Consider the following 14,106-nt stretch of genomic DNA (forward strand, 5'->3'; position numbering starts at 1 on the left):
TGCCCGGTCACCGGGGGGATCAGGAGAAGCCCCTTTGGTAGCTGCACGTGGGGTTCAGTCTCCACTCTCAGCTCACTAACGGGCACCTGGGATCCCAAGTGTGAGTCCATGAAGTGGTGGCCAGCGTGGCCAGGGTGGGGGCTAGCGCAGGGATGGTTCATATCAACACTACACATCTGCGGCACTGTGGTATATCAGTGACGACCCAGCCTGTGTGCCGGACTCACTCAACGCCCCTGTCCCCACACACTGCCAGACTGGGAGGCACCTGTCTACTTACCCCACCTAAAATTCACTATCAGACACCGAAGGAGAGCACAAGGGCGGTGAAGTAGGGACACGTCATAATTGTGACTTAAATGAGAACATGAAGAATCGCTGCTATTCTGGATCCTTCTTAGGTTTTGTCACAGATGAATAACTGTAATCTTTAAGGAAAAGCCGTTCTACACTTCCAAACAGAGGTACCAGCAGCAATAGCCCAGCTCAGATCCAATTGTCACCCTTGTCAGTCTCTGAAGTCTCTCCTTGTGTCGGGGTGTACCATGCCTCAAAGCCCACTTTGGAGGCCTCATGATCCTACCACACCCTGCCCTGGAAAGTGCAGTAGAGGTGAGTCCTCCAGGCTGCCTAGAGTAGCAGTGGGTAAAACAACCAATCGGGGAGAGGCTGTAGGTAGCAGCTAATCAGAATACAGAAGGCTCCACTAAAAGGAGCTGCAGTAGTTGAACAGAGTCAGTTCCTGCATGGAGGCAGAGGAGCAAGTCTGGTACTCCTGGCTGGACAAAGGCACTCCAGAAGCAGGTACAGAGCAGCTGTTGGCAGAGACTAGGGGAGCAGGAATGAGCTCTTGGCTGGCTGCTGGGACTTGGTACTTGGCTGCCCTGAGGTAAGGGTGAAGCTGAAGGTGCTGGGGCCCGTTGGGAAGTGGCCCAGGAATCATAGGAGAATAGTGAGCAGTCAAAATGGATGCAACAGGAAGCTGCTAATCGTAGGGTCTCTGGGCAGGGAACTGCTGTAGTGGGAGGACATGGGTCCTCACACTGGCCACAGGGAGTGGCTTACTCAGGAGGAGGGAGTTGGACCAGGCTCGGAGAGGGGACTGAAGACCCCAAAGAGGGTCAGCAATTACAGAATTTTGACACAACCTAGAAGGGGATCGAATGAAGTGAAGGACCACAGAGCACAAACAATCCAGGAAGTTTTTGGAGAGTGTTGCAGACAATTTCCTGGTGCAAGTGCTGGAGCAACCAACTAGGGGCCGTGCTTTTCTTGACCTGCTGCTCACAAACAGGGAAGATTTGGTAGGGGAAGTACAAGTGGGTGGCAACCTAGGCAGCAGTGACCTTGAGATGGTCGAGTTCAGGATCCTGACAAAAGGAAGAAAGGAGAGCAGCAGGATACGGACCATGGACTTCAGAAAAGCGGACTTTGACTCCCTCAGGGAACTGATGGGCAGGATTCCCTGGGAGGCTAATATGAGGGGGAAAGGAACCCAAGAGAGCTGGCTGTATTTTAAAGAGACCTTATTGAGGGCACAAGAGCAAACCATCCCGATGTGCAGAAGGAATAGCAAATATGGTAGGCGTCCAGCTTGGCTTAACAAAGATGTCCTTGGCGAACTTAAACACAAAAAAGAAGCTTACAAGAAGTGGAAACTTGGTCAGATGACTAGGGAGGATTATATAAACACTGCTCGAACGTGCAGGAATGAAATCAGGAAGGCCAAAGCACAATTGGAGTTGCAGCTAGCAAGGGACGTGAAGGGGAACAAGAAGGGTTTCTACGGGCATGTTGCCAACAAGAGGAAGATTAGAGAAAGTGTGGGCCCCTTAGAAAATGAGGGAGGCATCCTAGTGATGGAGGCTGTGGAGAAAGCTGAGGTACTCAATAACTTTTTTTCCTCTGTCTTCACAGACAAGATCAGCTCCCAGACTACTGCATTGGGTGGCACAGAATGGGAAGGAGGCGAACATCCCGCAGTGCTGAAGGAACAGGGCCAAGACTATTTAGAAGGATTGGACATTCACAAGTCCATGGGGCCGGATGCAATGCACCTGAGGGTGCTGAGGGAGTTGGCTGAGGTGATTTCAGAGCCATTGGCTATTATCTTTGAAAGTTCGTGGCAACAGGGGGAGGTCCCTGAGGACTGGAAAAAAGCAAATATAGTGCCCATCTTCAAAAAAGGGAGGAAAGAGGATCCAGGGAACTACAGACCGGTCAGCCTCACCTCAATCCCTGGAAAAATCATGGAGCAGGTCCTTAAGGAATCCATTTTAAGGCACTTGGAGGAGAGGAAGGTGATCAGGAGCAGTCAACACAGATTCACTAAGGGAAAGTCATGCCTGACCAACCTGATTGCTTTCTATGATGAGGTGACTGGCTCTGTGGATGTAGGGAAGGCGGTGGATGTGATATACCTTGACTTTAGCAAAGCTTTTGAAACTGTCTCACACAGTCTTCTTATCAGCAAGTTAAAGAAGTATGGGTTGGATGAATGGACTATAAAATGGATAGAGAACTGGCTAGAGCATAGGGCTCAACGAGTAGTAATCAATGGCTCCATGTCTAGCTGGCAACCGGTCACAAGCGGAGCTCCCCAGGGGTCGGTCCTGGGGCCGGTTTTGTTCAACATCTTTATTAATGATCTGGAGGATGGGGTAGATTGTACCCTCAGCAAGTTTGCGGACGACACTAAGCTGGGGGGAGTGGTAGATACCCTGGAGGGTAGGGATAGGATACAGAGTGACCTAAACAAACTGGAGGATTGGGCCAAAAGAAACCTAATGAGGTTCAACAAGGACAAGTGCAGAGTCTTCCACTTAGGAAGGAAGAATCCCATGCACAGCTATAGACTGGGGACCGACGAGCTGGGCAGCAGCTCTGCAGAAAAGGACCTGGGGGTAACGGTGGATAAAAAGCTGGATATGAGTCAACAGTGTGCCCTGGTTGTCAAGAAGGCTAATGGCATATTGGGCTGCATTAGGAGGGGCATTGCCAGCAGGTCACGGGAAGTGATTATTCCCCTCTATTCGGCATTGGTGAGGCCGCATTTAGAATCTTGTGTCCAGTTTTGGGCCCCCCACTACAAAAAAGATGTGGACAAGTTGGAGAGAGTGCAGCGGAGGGCAACCAAAATGATGAGGGGGCTGGAGCACAGGACTTATGAGGAGAGGCTGAGGGAACTGGGCTTGTTTAGTCTGCAAAAGAGAAGAATGAGGGGGGATTTGATAGTGGCCTTTAACTACCTGAAAGGGGGTTCCAGGGAGAATGGGGCTAGGCTGTTCTCGGTGGTGGCAGATGACAGAACAAGGAGCAATGGTCTCAAGTTGCAGGGCAGGAGGTCTAGGTTGGACATTAGGAAAAAGTTTTTTACCAGGAGGGTGGTGAAGCACTGGAATGGGTTACCTAGGGAGGTGGTGGAATCTCCATCCTTAGAGGTTTTTAAGCTGAGGCTTCACAAAGCCCTGGTTGGGATGATATAGCTGAGCTTAGTCCTGCTTTGAGCAGGGGGTTGGACTAGATGACCTCCTGAGGTCCCTTCCAACTCTAATATTCTATGATTCTATGATTCTATGACTCAGCTGGGGTCAAAGGCGACACGGTCCATAACCTAGAGAGAAAGTGGCTTTGAAAGGATACTACTGAGGTCACTGAGACAGGCTCTCTTGGACTTATGCCCCACAAGGGGTCTGATTGGGTCGGATACCCAGGGCCTGTGTGTGTGTCACCAAACCTGCCTGAAAGGCCACCGACAGGGGTCACTGCAGACAGAGAGATGCAAACACACACCCAGACCAGGGGCACTCATGGGAGGTGAGTGGCACCCCGCTACAGTCCTGATGAACCATTGAGTCTGCCATGGCAGGATAAAACCCTGACTGCCCAAAAAGAGATGGCAGGGCTCTGCCCCACATGCAGTCTCTGATGGCCATTAAAGGTGTGATCCCCCACAAAACCTTTTCCCGCATTCTGTGCATTTCTGGGGTGACTCTCCCATGTGGATGGTCTGACATGTAGAGCATCGTCTCTAGCCCAGCTCCAGGCTTGTTCTGCCGAGCCCACAGGTCTTACGCTAACCTGATTCCCTGTTTCACCCCAGTTTACTCTGGCTTTGAACCTTGGCTCTGGATCTTGACCCCAGCTCTGACTGTTGGTGTTGGTTCTTGGCCCTGCCTCACTCTGGCTCCAGCCACTAGGCCAGACCACCCACAGCCGCAGCCTGACAGTGTGAGGAGGAAGAGGGTTGCAAGTTCCATAGGGATTTGTGGGCCAGGTCTACATTAGGAAATTGCCCACTCCTGCCTTTCAGCATTCCTTCAGAAGACAGGAACCTTGAAGGTGCAGAGTGTAATTTAAAATAGCAACAACCACAGCTGCAAGGAAGAATGATTTTATCTTTAGTGCGTTTTTTTTATTTTTTAATTCAAATATGAACCAGTTACATTGACACTGGAATAGGCTCTTCCTTCTTTGCACTTTGTTACAGTTCTGCGATGTCTGTTTGGTAACACGATCGAGTGCTTCTTAGAAATGGGATTTAAATGGTTCCTTTCACCATAGACTGTTTATCTGCAGGATGTTTTGTTTAAATTGTAGGATTTTTGTTGTTGTTGAAATCAGTGTTTCCCATGGCAAACCAATCCTGAAAATTTGTATATATTTACAGTAAAACTGTTGAAATGGTTAATGGATCAAACAATTTTGACTAAAAAACCCATAAAAATGGAATTAATTTTATTTAACTAGAAAAAATGAAATCAGAAAATAATAAATCCAAAAATCCACCGTAATAAAACACATTTCATAGGCCCTAGGTCTGGACTTGCTGAGGCTGTGCGGAGAGGAGCATCTGCAGGAACAGCTGTGGCATTCCCATGGGAACAGACCTACCCACAGCAATGCAAACCCTGGGCTCCACCAGGACGAGGGACAAAGGGAAAGGAAATGAGGCAGTCCTGCCGACGTGTGAAGGAGAAATACAACATGCTGTCTGGAGTAGCCTGTCCTAGGGGTGCCAAGTGCTTGTGCATGCTCAGAAGCTAAAACATGGCACACCCCAGAAGGCAGATCAGGCTGCGATAGGTCTCTAGGTGCAAGCCCCACTCCCTGTGCCTGGTGGTTAAGGTGAGAAGAGGGCAGGGACAAGCCAGAAATGGATCATCCTCTGATTTTCTAGGACAACAGTTCATTGGTAGTGTGGAGCCAAAGAATTAATCTTAAAATTGATTAATAGAATGCCGAGCCTGAAATTGGTCATAAAAGGCCTGGCCTGAAGATGTAAACTGAGACTGAAATAGAAGCCCCAGACTAAACTATTAACAGAACGCCTCAACTGAAATTATGATAAAGATGCTAAAATCCCACAAGAGGACTCGGAACCACACCCCAAATGCAAGTTCTCTACTATGAGCCTTAAGCCTTTTGAAGTCTGTGAACAGACTTCACCTGTTTCGATAAGTACCAGTACCTGCCCCCCTTTGTCTTACCAGCCCCATAGAAACTCACTCCATACAAATTAGCATTTTTGAACAGGTATTGTGTAACCCCCCATCTTCAGGTGTTAGCCAGGATCCCTGAAAACCACATTGTATAATCGAGTGACTCATTGGGCGTTCCTGGGAGGGCGTCTGGTGTGCCCCACTGTGCATTGTGACTGTGTATCCTGTTAAGTATAAACTGTTAATCAAACTCCACTATGTGATCAACATGTAACTGAACTTAAGCAACCCCTATATAAGCCATTTGTTTATGGTAGCCAGGTGAAGTGCCAGTGTCCAGCATCTAGACATGCTGCCTGGGCTTCCCTTTAGCTAAAGTACTTTGTATATGTGTGTGTGTCACAATTAAAGCTGCACTCGATCCAACTCTAAAGTATAGCAGAGTGATTTTTCCTCGACAGTAGCTCTCAGGAGACTGGGCCTGGCACACTGGGGCCATGCTACTTAGCCAGAGGTTGCCCACACAATGGAATCACTTCACCTTGGCAACGAACATGCAGAAAGTTTTCTTAGATGGTCTCCCTGACAGCCAATGCACCCAGTCTTGACAAAAGTAGCACAACTTCCATACCCTGCCTCCATGAGTAAACAAGGGCAGTCTGTGCTTCTTAGAGTGGAAATGAAAATGGAGACAGATTCTAGTGACCACATGGTCAGGGACTCCTTTATAAGTGTGCTCAAGTGCAGGATTCCCGAGTGTCTCTAAACGGCGAACCCACCCACCTAACTTTCTAAGACCATGGCCTAGCAAAGGCACTTCTACTTCTTGGGGACTGCCAGAAGTGAAGTGTGACATAATCAGGCAAGTCTGTCAGATAATCCAGGCCTTGAGAGAGTCTTTTAAAGGGTTTGAAATTTTTCAGTCTCCTACAGTCCTGAGAAGGAGGCATGGGGCAGTATGTGGACACGGATACAGAGAGAAATTAAACTGCTTGAAAGGAAAATGGACCCTGCAGAGAATGTAGAAGAAAGAGAGATGGAGAGAGCCATGACAAGAATTAACATACGGATTAGGGCTCTCCTTTAAGATGGAAACAATGATGAACCCATTCCATGTCTAAAACATGCCTTCTGTACCTTCCTAAAGATGAGAAATGACTTAGAAACAATTATTGCTACAGCTCAGAGCATTATATGCCCCCTCCCAATACTAACAGACATGATACTGGCACTACACTACTTTGAGCAAAGTAGGCAGATTTTGAGAAGAGCCAGAGAACACGGCAGTGAGTCTAGTGAGGCACAAACTGCAGAGCTTTCAAGCTTTCACAACTACAACTTGAAAGAGAGACACTGAATGAAGTCCCAGCCTACCTCAGGGGACCTTGGTTAAGATATAGACGGGGCTTCCTGGTCAGGCTCATGTTGATTCATCAAGGCCTGCAATAGGGTATACGGGAGAAGAATGAATGGGTTGAAACCCACATGATAGTAAATCTAGGGGAAGGTCGCCCTGAACCCCACGAGGAGTAATATGGAGGCCATGAACCAAAATACATAACAGCAAGACATTAAACATAGAGGAGAAAAGCCAAGGAAGAGAACCGCTAGGACAACAATACCCAGGGAGTCCAGAGGAGCAGACGGATAATGGGTTTTCAGCTATTTCCACCACGGAGAAAAATATCAAGGAGTGTGTCCTTTTCAATGTACACCTCCAAATGCTCTCAGAGGAGGGAGGGGTAAACTGTCAAGAAAGAGCATGGACCATTTAATTAGAGAGCTCAGTACAGCTATCTTAGCTATAAAAGACCCCTGAAGCTCATAGAAAGGTCATTACAGATTGGAATAAAAGCGTAAGGAGGAAGGAAAGTATCTATATGCCTGTGTTAATAACTAAAAGAGGGTGAAGTGGGGACAGGCCATAATTGTGACTTTACTCAGGACATGAAGAATTGCTGCTATTTTGCATCCTACTTAGGTTTTGTCACAGAAAAATAATTGTTCTATTTATGGAAAAAACAGAGATGCCAGCAACAATAGCCCAGCTCAGAACAATTGTCACCCTTGTCAGTCTCTGCCAGAAGTCTCTCTATCTGCCAGGGCAGGGCGAAACCCTGAATGCCGCAAAGGGAGAGAATTCACTGGACTCTGCCCCATGTGACATCGCTGACGGTCATTAAAGGTGTTAGCTCAGACTGAAGCTTTTCCCACATTCAGTGCATTGCTGGGGTTACTCTACCATGTGCATTCTCCGACATCTAGAGTAGGAGACGACGACAGGGGCATCAGGGGAATAGCTGTGTATCCCGTGTTGGGTGGTAAAACAGCACTGGGTCTGTCTCCTGGAGATCATCCATCCCCTGAACAATTCCCAGTGTGCCCTACCAAAGGCATGTATGTTTACTGGGCAGACAGAGCATGTCCAAAAGAGCGGTCTGTGATCGGTGTATAGTTGCAGCATTGAACACCCAGACAGAGCTACGCAGCGGCAGTGCCAGGCTAAACTTAAATTTCCTCCAGCGTTTGCTTTATTTTGTTGAATTTGATTTGTCACAAACACCTTTGAGTTGGATGAAGTGACGTACTCCTGAAGTAATGCCAAAACTTAAATGTAAATTAACTTGTAGGAAGGCGCTGTGTCCTTTCTTGGAGCCTGGGCCCAAGGAAGGGTTGCAATGCTCCTGCATCTTTGTTTATTTTCTGTGTAACTTGTCTATCTTTGCTTTCCTCATTATTGCATAGAATCCTAGAAGGTTAGAGCTGGAAGAAACCTCAGGAGGTCGTTTAGTCCAACCCTTTGTTCAAAGCAGGACCAATTCCAATTAAATCATACCAGCCAGGGATCAGTGAAGCCGGACCTTAATGACCTCTAAGGATAGAAGTTCCATCACCTCTCATGGTAACCCATTCCAGTGCTTCACCACCCTCCTAGTGAATAACTTTTTCCTTATATCCAACCTAGACCTCCCGCACTACAACTGGAGACCATTGCTCCTAATTCTGTCATCTGCCACCAGTGAGAACAGCCTCCTTCCATGCCCCGTGGGACCCCCTTTCAGATAATTCTAGGCTACTATCAAATCCTGCCTTAATCTTCTGTTCTGCAGACTTAACAAGCCCAGTTCCCTTAGCGTCTCCCCATAAGTCACGTACTCCAGCCCCATAATTATTTTGTTGCCCTCCTCTGTCCTTTCTCCAATTTGTCTACATATTCCTATGGCGGGAGGCCCAAAACTGGATGCAATACACCAAATGGGCCTCACGAATGCCAAGTAGAGGGGAATATTCACTTCCCTCAATTTGCTGGCAATGCTCCTACTAATGCAGCTCAATATGGCGTTAGCCTTTCTGGCAATGAGGGCACACTGCTGACTCATATCCAGCTTCTTGTCCACTGTAACCCCCAGGTTCTTTTCTGACTAACTGCTGCCTAGCCCGTCGGTCCCCAGTCTGTAGCTGTGCATGGGTTCTTCCATCCTTCATCTTTGCATCTGTGATTTTTCTATTGAATAGACTTTTTGTTTATTTTGATCCCAGTCTGTGTGCAATGTGTGTCCCAAAATTAACAGATAATTGTGGAAGATTTCATGTTTTCAAAGAGAACAAACCAATTTATTGCTAGTTCAGAAATAAGAGAGACCGATTTGGGGAGGCTCAGGGTTAGAAGGGATTATTGGGGCCTGGTGGAGGGCAGAGTTGGGGGCCTTGTGATGGCAGAGAGGGGCAAAAGAGTCAAAAAAGGAGGAGAGTGAGAAATGGTGAGAATCACAAACATACTGATGGCAAATAGGTCTGTTAGCATATAAGAAATCATCGGCGCCGGTGATGTGCAAGTCACAGAAAAACTGAGTGACCGGGAGTGTGGCATAGGGGATGACGGGTCACACTGAAAGAGATCAGGTGATGGTTGGAGAGATGGAACTGAGTAACAGAGAGAGCAGTGCTTGGTGATGGAGTGATAAGACAATAAGCGTGAGGATATTCTCAGACTGTGAACTGTCACAAGGCTCAGCTCAACCACACTGGGACAAAGCACCTTTAATTAATGAGGAGACATCCTTTCCCCGTCCTGTCACACAGGTTTAAAGTCAGTGGCCGCAGGCGAGCACATTCTGCAGGTGTATGTTCCCACTTTATCACGAATCTCTTTGGTTTTGACCCCATAAATGATAGGGTTGAGCATGGGGGGAACAAGGAGATTGAGGTTGGCCAAGAGGATGTGAACATGGGCAGTGACGCCCTGACCAAACCTGTGTGTCAGGGCAGAGAAGAGAAAGGGCATATAATACATCAGCATCACACAGATGTGGGCTGTGCAAGTGTTGAGGGCTTTTTGGTGGGCTTTTTTGGAGGAGATCCTGAGGACGGCTCTGATGATCAGCCCATAAGACAGGGCAATGAGTGTCTGGTCTAACCCAATGATCATTAATAATGTCACCAAGGTGTACATACGGATGACTCTGGTGTCCCCAGATGACATCTTCATCACTGCGCTGGGCTCGCAGTAGGTGTGGGGGATAATGCGGTTGGCACAGAATGGCAGCCTCCGCAGTAGCAGGGGCAGTGGCAGAGCCAAGAGAACAGCTCGTATCAAACCCACTAGCCCTAGCTTAGCGATTCGTGCGTTGGTGAGGATGGTGGCGTATCTCAGAGGGTCACATATGGCGATGTAGCGATCGAAGGCCATTATAACGAGGATGGCTGATTGCGTACCAGCAACTGAGTAAAGAAAGAACATCTGGGTGAGGCAGCCGTCCACAGTGATGTTTTTGAAACCTAACCAAAATATGCACAGTGCCTTCGGCACTACACAGGTCGACCCACCAATGTCTGTGAGCGCCAACATGCAGAGCAGCAGGTACATGGGCTTGTGCAGGGTCTGCTCTTTGCTGACAACAAACAGAACCATGAAATTTCCCAACAGGCTGATGATGTAGAACACAGAGAAAGGGATGGAAATCCAGATGTGGGCAGCTTCCAGCCCCGGGATGCCGTTTAGGATGAATGTTGATGGATCGGAGGAGGTGAGGTTGAAACCCGTCATGAGATGGTCGAAGCACCGATCAGGCTCAGTAATATTCAAGGTGCCTCTGAAGGGAGAGAAGCAGAGAGAGGAGGGTCATGCAATTCAGAGCAAATAGCCCGGTAAATATTTTATTGTTACTAACTATCTAGAAAGGGGGGTGAGCAGTGAGGTGGCAACCTTTGCAGAAACCACCAAAGTATTTAGGCTGAGTGTGACCTGTCTGTCCCTAGGGTTGCCACCTGAAAATAACAAGGTCAGGGCAGGCTTTAAAAGGAGAGCAGATTCTCCCAGCACTGGTGGGTGACACTGAAGTCAGACTTCCCAACCAGCTACAAACAATGCTTCTGATTCCCCACACTGGTTATCAAGAAGCCAAAATAAAATATAGGCAGTCTCGTTTACTGCATATCAGTCTCTGGCTCCCAATGAGCCACTAGGTCCAGTGAAGAGAACACTTTCTTCACTGAGTGCATAATTAGACAGAGGAACTCATTGTCACAAGATGAAGTTGAGGTCAGGAGATAAGAAAGAATCAGAGGTTCAGGACATTTAAATGGAAAGTAAGAATGTTCCATTACAATAGCTAGAGCTAAATAAATATCTTGGAAAGCCTATAAATCCCTGTTTTTCGGGGCAAAAACCGATCCCTGGTTGTTAGGAGTGAATGTGACACCCTTATGAAGGTCAGGTTATCCCCCCAATACCTTCTTCAGCAGTCTGTGGTGTGTCGTTGTCAGAGAGAGGACGCTGGACTGGATGGATCACTGATCTCCTCCAAGATGCAATTCCTCTTTTGCAAAGAAGCCAAGTTTTCCCCATGGAAACAGACACTGTCATGCCAGACTGGGACTTAGTGCTCTGTTACTTCCCCTGTTTCTTTTGGTGAGACTCGTTTTTGAAAGCACCCAGCTTTCTCTGAGACAAAGCAAGTACAGTGGTTTCGTTATTCTGCCTTGTTAAGCTGAAACACCCATCAGAAACCCAGTTGTTTACCCTTCTCATGCTCGAATACTTAAAACATTTGCAGATGCCACAAAAATTGGGAGATCCTAAATAATGAAGAGGACAGGTCACTGATTCAGACCGATCTGGATTGGTTGGTAAAGTGGGTCAAAGCAAACAATGTGTGTTCTAAGAACAAAGAAGGTAGGCGATGCTTACACAATGGGGGACACTGTCGTGGGAAGCAGTGACTCTGAACAAGATTTGGGGGGCAGGAAGGGGTAATTAGGTAAACATGAGCTCCCTATGTGACCCTGTGGCCAAAAGGGCTAATGTGATCCTGGGATGATAAACAGGGGAATCTCAAGTAGGGGGAGAGAAGTTGTTTTACCCCCAGTTCTGGTGTCCACAATTAAAGATTCAGTTGATACACACAGATAGTTAAGGGGTGACTTGATAACAGTCTACAACTACCCAGATAGGGAACAAATATTGAATAATGGGTTTTTCAGGCTAGCATAGAAAGGTCTAACACCATTCAATGGCTGGGAGTTGAAGATAGACAAATACTGTGTACACTTTTTAAACATGGAGAGTAATTAACCACTGGAGTAATTTACCAAGGCTCAAGACAGATTCTCCATCATTGAGAATTTCTAAACCAAGATTGAAGGTTTCTTTACAAGCTCTGCTCTAGGAATTCTTTGAGGGCAGGTCTCTGGCTTGTGCTATACAGGAGGTCAGACTAGATGATCACAGTGGTGCCTTATGGCCATACATATCCCTGCAGCACATACAGGAGTCAGCTGGAGGCATTTTACCTGGAAACTGGTCCCTGAGCCGTACTGAAGGCATTTTTATTTGACTTATGAATTTATCCCCAGGACAAAAAAGTCTATCACTTCTCAAGGGAAAGATGCCCAGAGACCTGCCCAGACACACTTGGGGCCAGGAAACTCCCAGCACTGGCCTGGGACAAACAAGCAGAAAGAAAAATTCAATTTCAGCAGTGCTGCCTGCCTGTCCATGTACCCCACAGTCCCTGCCCCACAACCTGAGCCTTTCCGAAGGCTTTTTTTTTTACTCATGAGAGTGCTGAATTTAGCCCAAGGGGGAAAAAGTCTATGGCTTGCAAAGGGAAAGAGGCGCAGAAACCTGTCCAGACACATTCAGGGCCAGGAAACTCTCAGCACTGGCCTGGGACCAACAATTAGAAAGAAAAATTGAATTTCGGCTGTGCTGTCCGTCTGTCTGTGTACCCCCCACTCCTTGCCCATGGCTGTCCATGTACAGCCTTCTCCCAACCTGTACAATCCCCAGCCCTGCCACACAGTGATCCCACTGACCCAGGATCAAAGCCAGGAGCCGGACACACCACACAGTGACAGCTTGTACAAATATCTACACAGCCTGGGTTAAACTCTGTGTCTGGCTGCACCGGGGAAAGGGGGAATGGAGGACAAACTGCCTGCACAGCCTGTCCGGGGGTGAAGGGAACCCCAGCAGCAGCTCAGCGTGTGCAGGGAAGGAAATGGGGACAGACCCAAGGGGAGGGGAGAGAGGACTTGGAGACTAAAAGGAGCCAGTGCAAGTAACACTTCCTCAAAACAACACAAAGCTTTAGTTGTTGTGGGATTGGTCACAGGAGGAGGGATGGGCTGGATGGAGGAAGGTGTCAGAGACAATCTACTACAGTGTGCACACATTACATTACAGTCTGAGACACACCCCTGCCCCGGGAGATTGCAGGAAGCCTATTTACAGCTCTTTGGTGTGTGAATTAGGCAGGATGTCCAGTCCCTATTTCACCTTGTTTCAGGACTCTGCACCACTGCCATCTGGATACTGCATGCCCCCCGACCCCCCCACCTCCTCCCGACACTCACACAGTCTGTGCCTGGATCACCCCCAGTGAGATTTCAACACTGCCTGGTTTCCTCTAAGCTAGAAAAATGCTTTTATTTTTACTGAATAATGGTACTTCCTATATCATGTAGAACCAGAGACACAGGGGAACAGACAGAGCACACGCCTTCCATGAAAAAACTTGTTCTCTTAGTTGTTTCGAACCTCTAAGCTGTGAGTTTCAGATTTCATCAATGCTCCTGTCAGTTCTTCTCTGGTCCAGATGAGCTCACCCATCCTTAGAGGCCGCAGGACGACTCCAGTTGAAGTCACTGGAGGCTCATGGCCGGTGAAAATGAGCCCTTTTATTTAAGACCCTAAATGTGGCTTTAGGGTGAAATCCTGGCCTTGATCAGAGTTTTGACATTAATCTAAATGGGACCAAGATTTCACCCTTAGTGTGGGACTTTAGGCTCCCTGGTGTCAAGATCCTGGCTTTAGGTCCTGTAGCAGCGAAAGCTATTCTGTTAGGGTGCTGTAAGAATCTGAAAGAAGACCCCCAGTTTATGTGGCACTCTGAGATTGGGCATGAAAGGTGGGGATTTGAAAACACAGGGGCCCTGATTTTGCTGTCAGTGATGCCAGTGTCAATCTGGAATAAGACATTGAAGGCAGAATGTGAGAGCAGAATCTGGCCAGTCTGTAAAACCCTGTGTGACTCATTCTTGATGCGAAATCTCGTGTATCACAGACACCCACTGTAGAGGCTGTGGCTACACGTCTTAACATGGCTGAATTGAAAAACCAGAGAAAAACCAGAGAATCCAAAAAGGGGAAGATACTGAGATA

At 47.7% G+C, this 14,106-nt stretch overlaps 1 protein-coding gene across 1 annotated transcript; it reads right to left on the reverse strand.

The window, feature by feature from the left end:
* Positions 1 to 9,065: 9,065 nt before the first annotated feature.
* On the reverse strand, positions 9,066 to 10,513 carry LOC137167576 (olfactory receptor 52P1-like). The gene has a single exon (XM_067569790.1). The coding sequence runs from the start codon at positions 10,486 to 10,488 to the stop codon at positions 9,517 to 9,519; it is 972 nt and encodes a 323-aa protein (XP_067425891.1). The 5' UTR covers positions 10,489 to 10,513; the 3' UTR covers positions 9,066 to 9,516.
* Between the last annotated feature and the right edge of the window lie 3,593 nt (positions 10,514 to 14,106).

The sequence above is a fragment of the Emydura macquarii genome, unplaced genomic scaffold, assembly GCF_026122565.2.
Source record: "Emydura macquarii macquarii isolate MOO-44397 ecotype Brisbane River unplaced genomic scaffold, CSIRO-AGI_Emac_v2 contig_2938, whole genome shotgun sequence".
Taxonomy (NCBI): Eukaryota; Metazoa; Chordata; order Testudines; family Chelidae; genus Emydura; species Emydura macquarii.

Bases quoted from the DNA above. Each gene is read 5' to 3' on its own strand.
- LOC137167576 (XM_067569790.1), bottom strand. From the start codon at position 10,488: ATGACGGGTTTCAACCTCACCTCCTCCGATCCATCAACATTCATCCTA.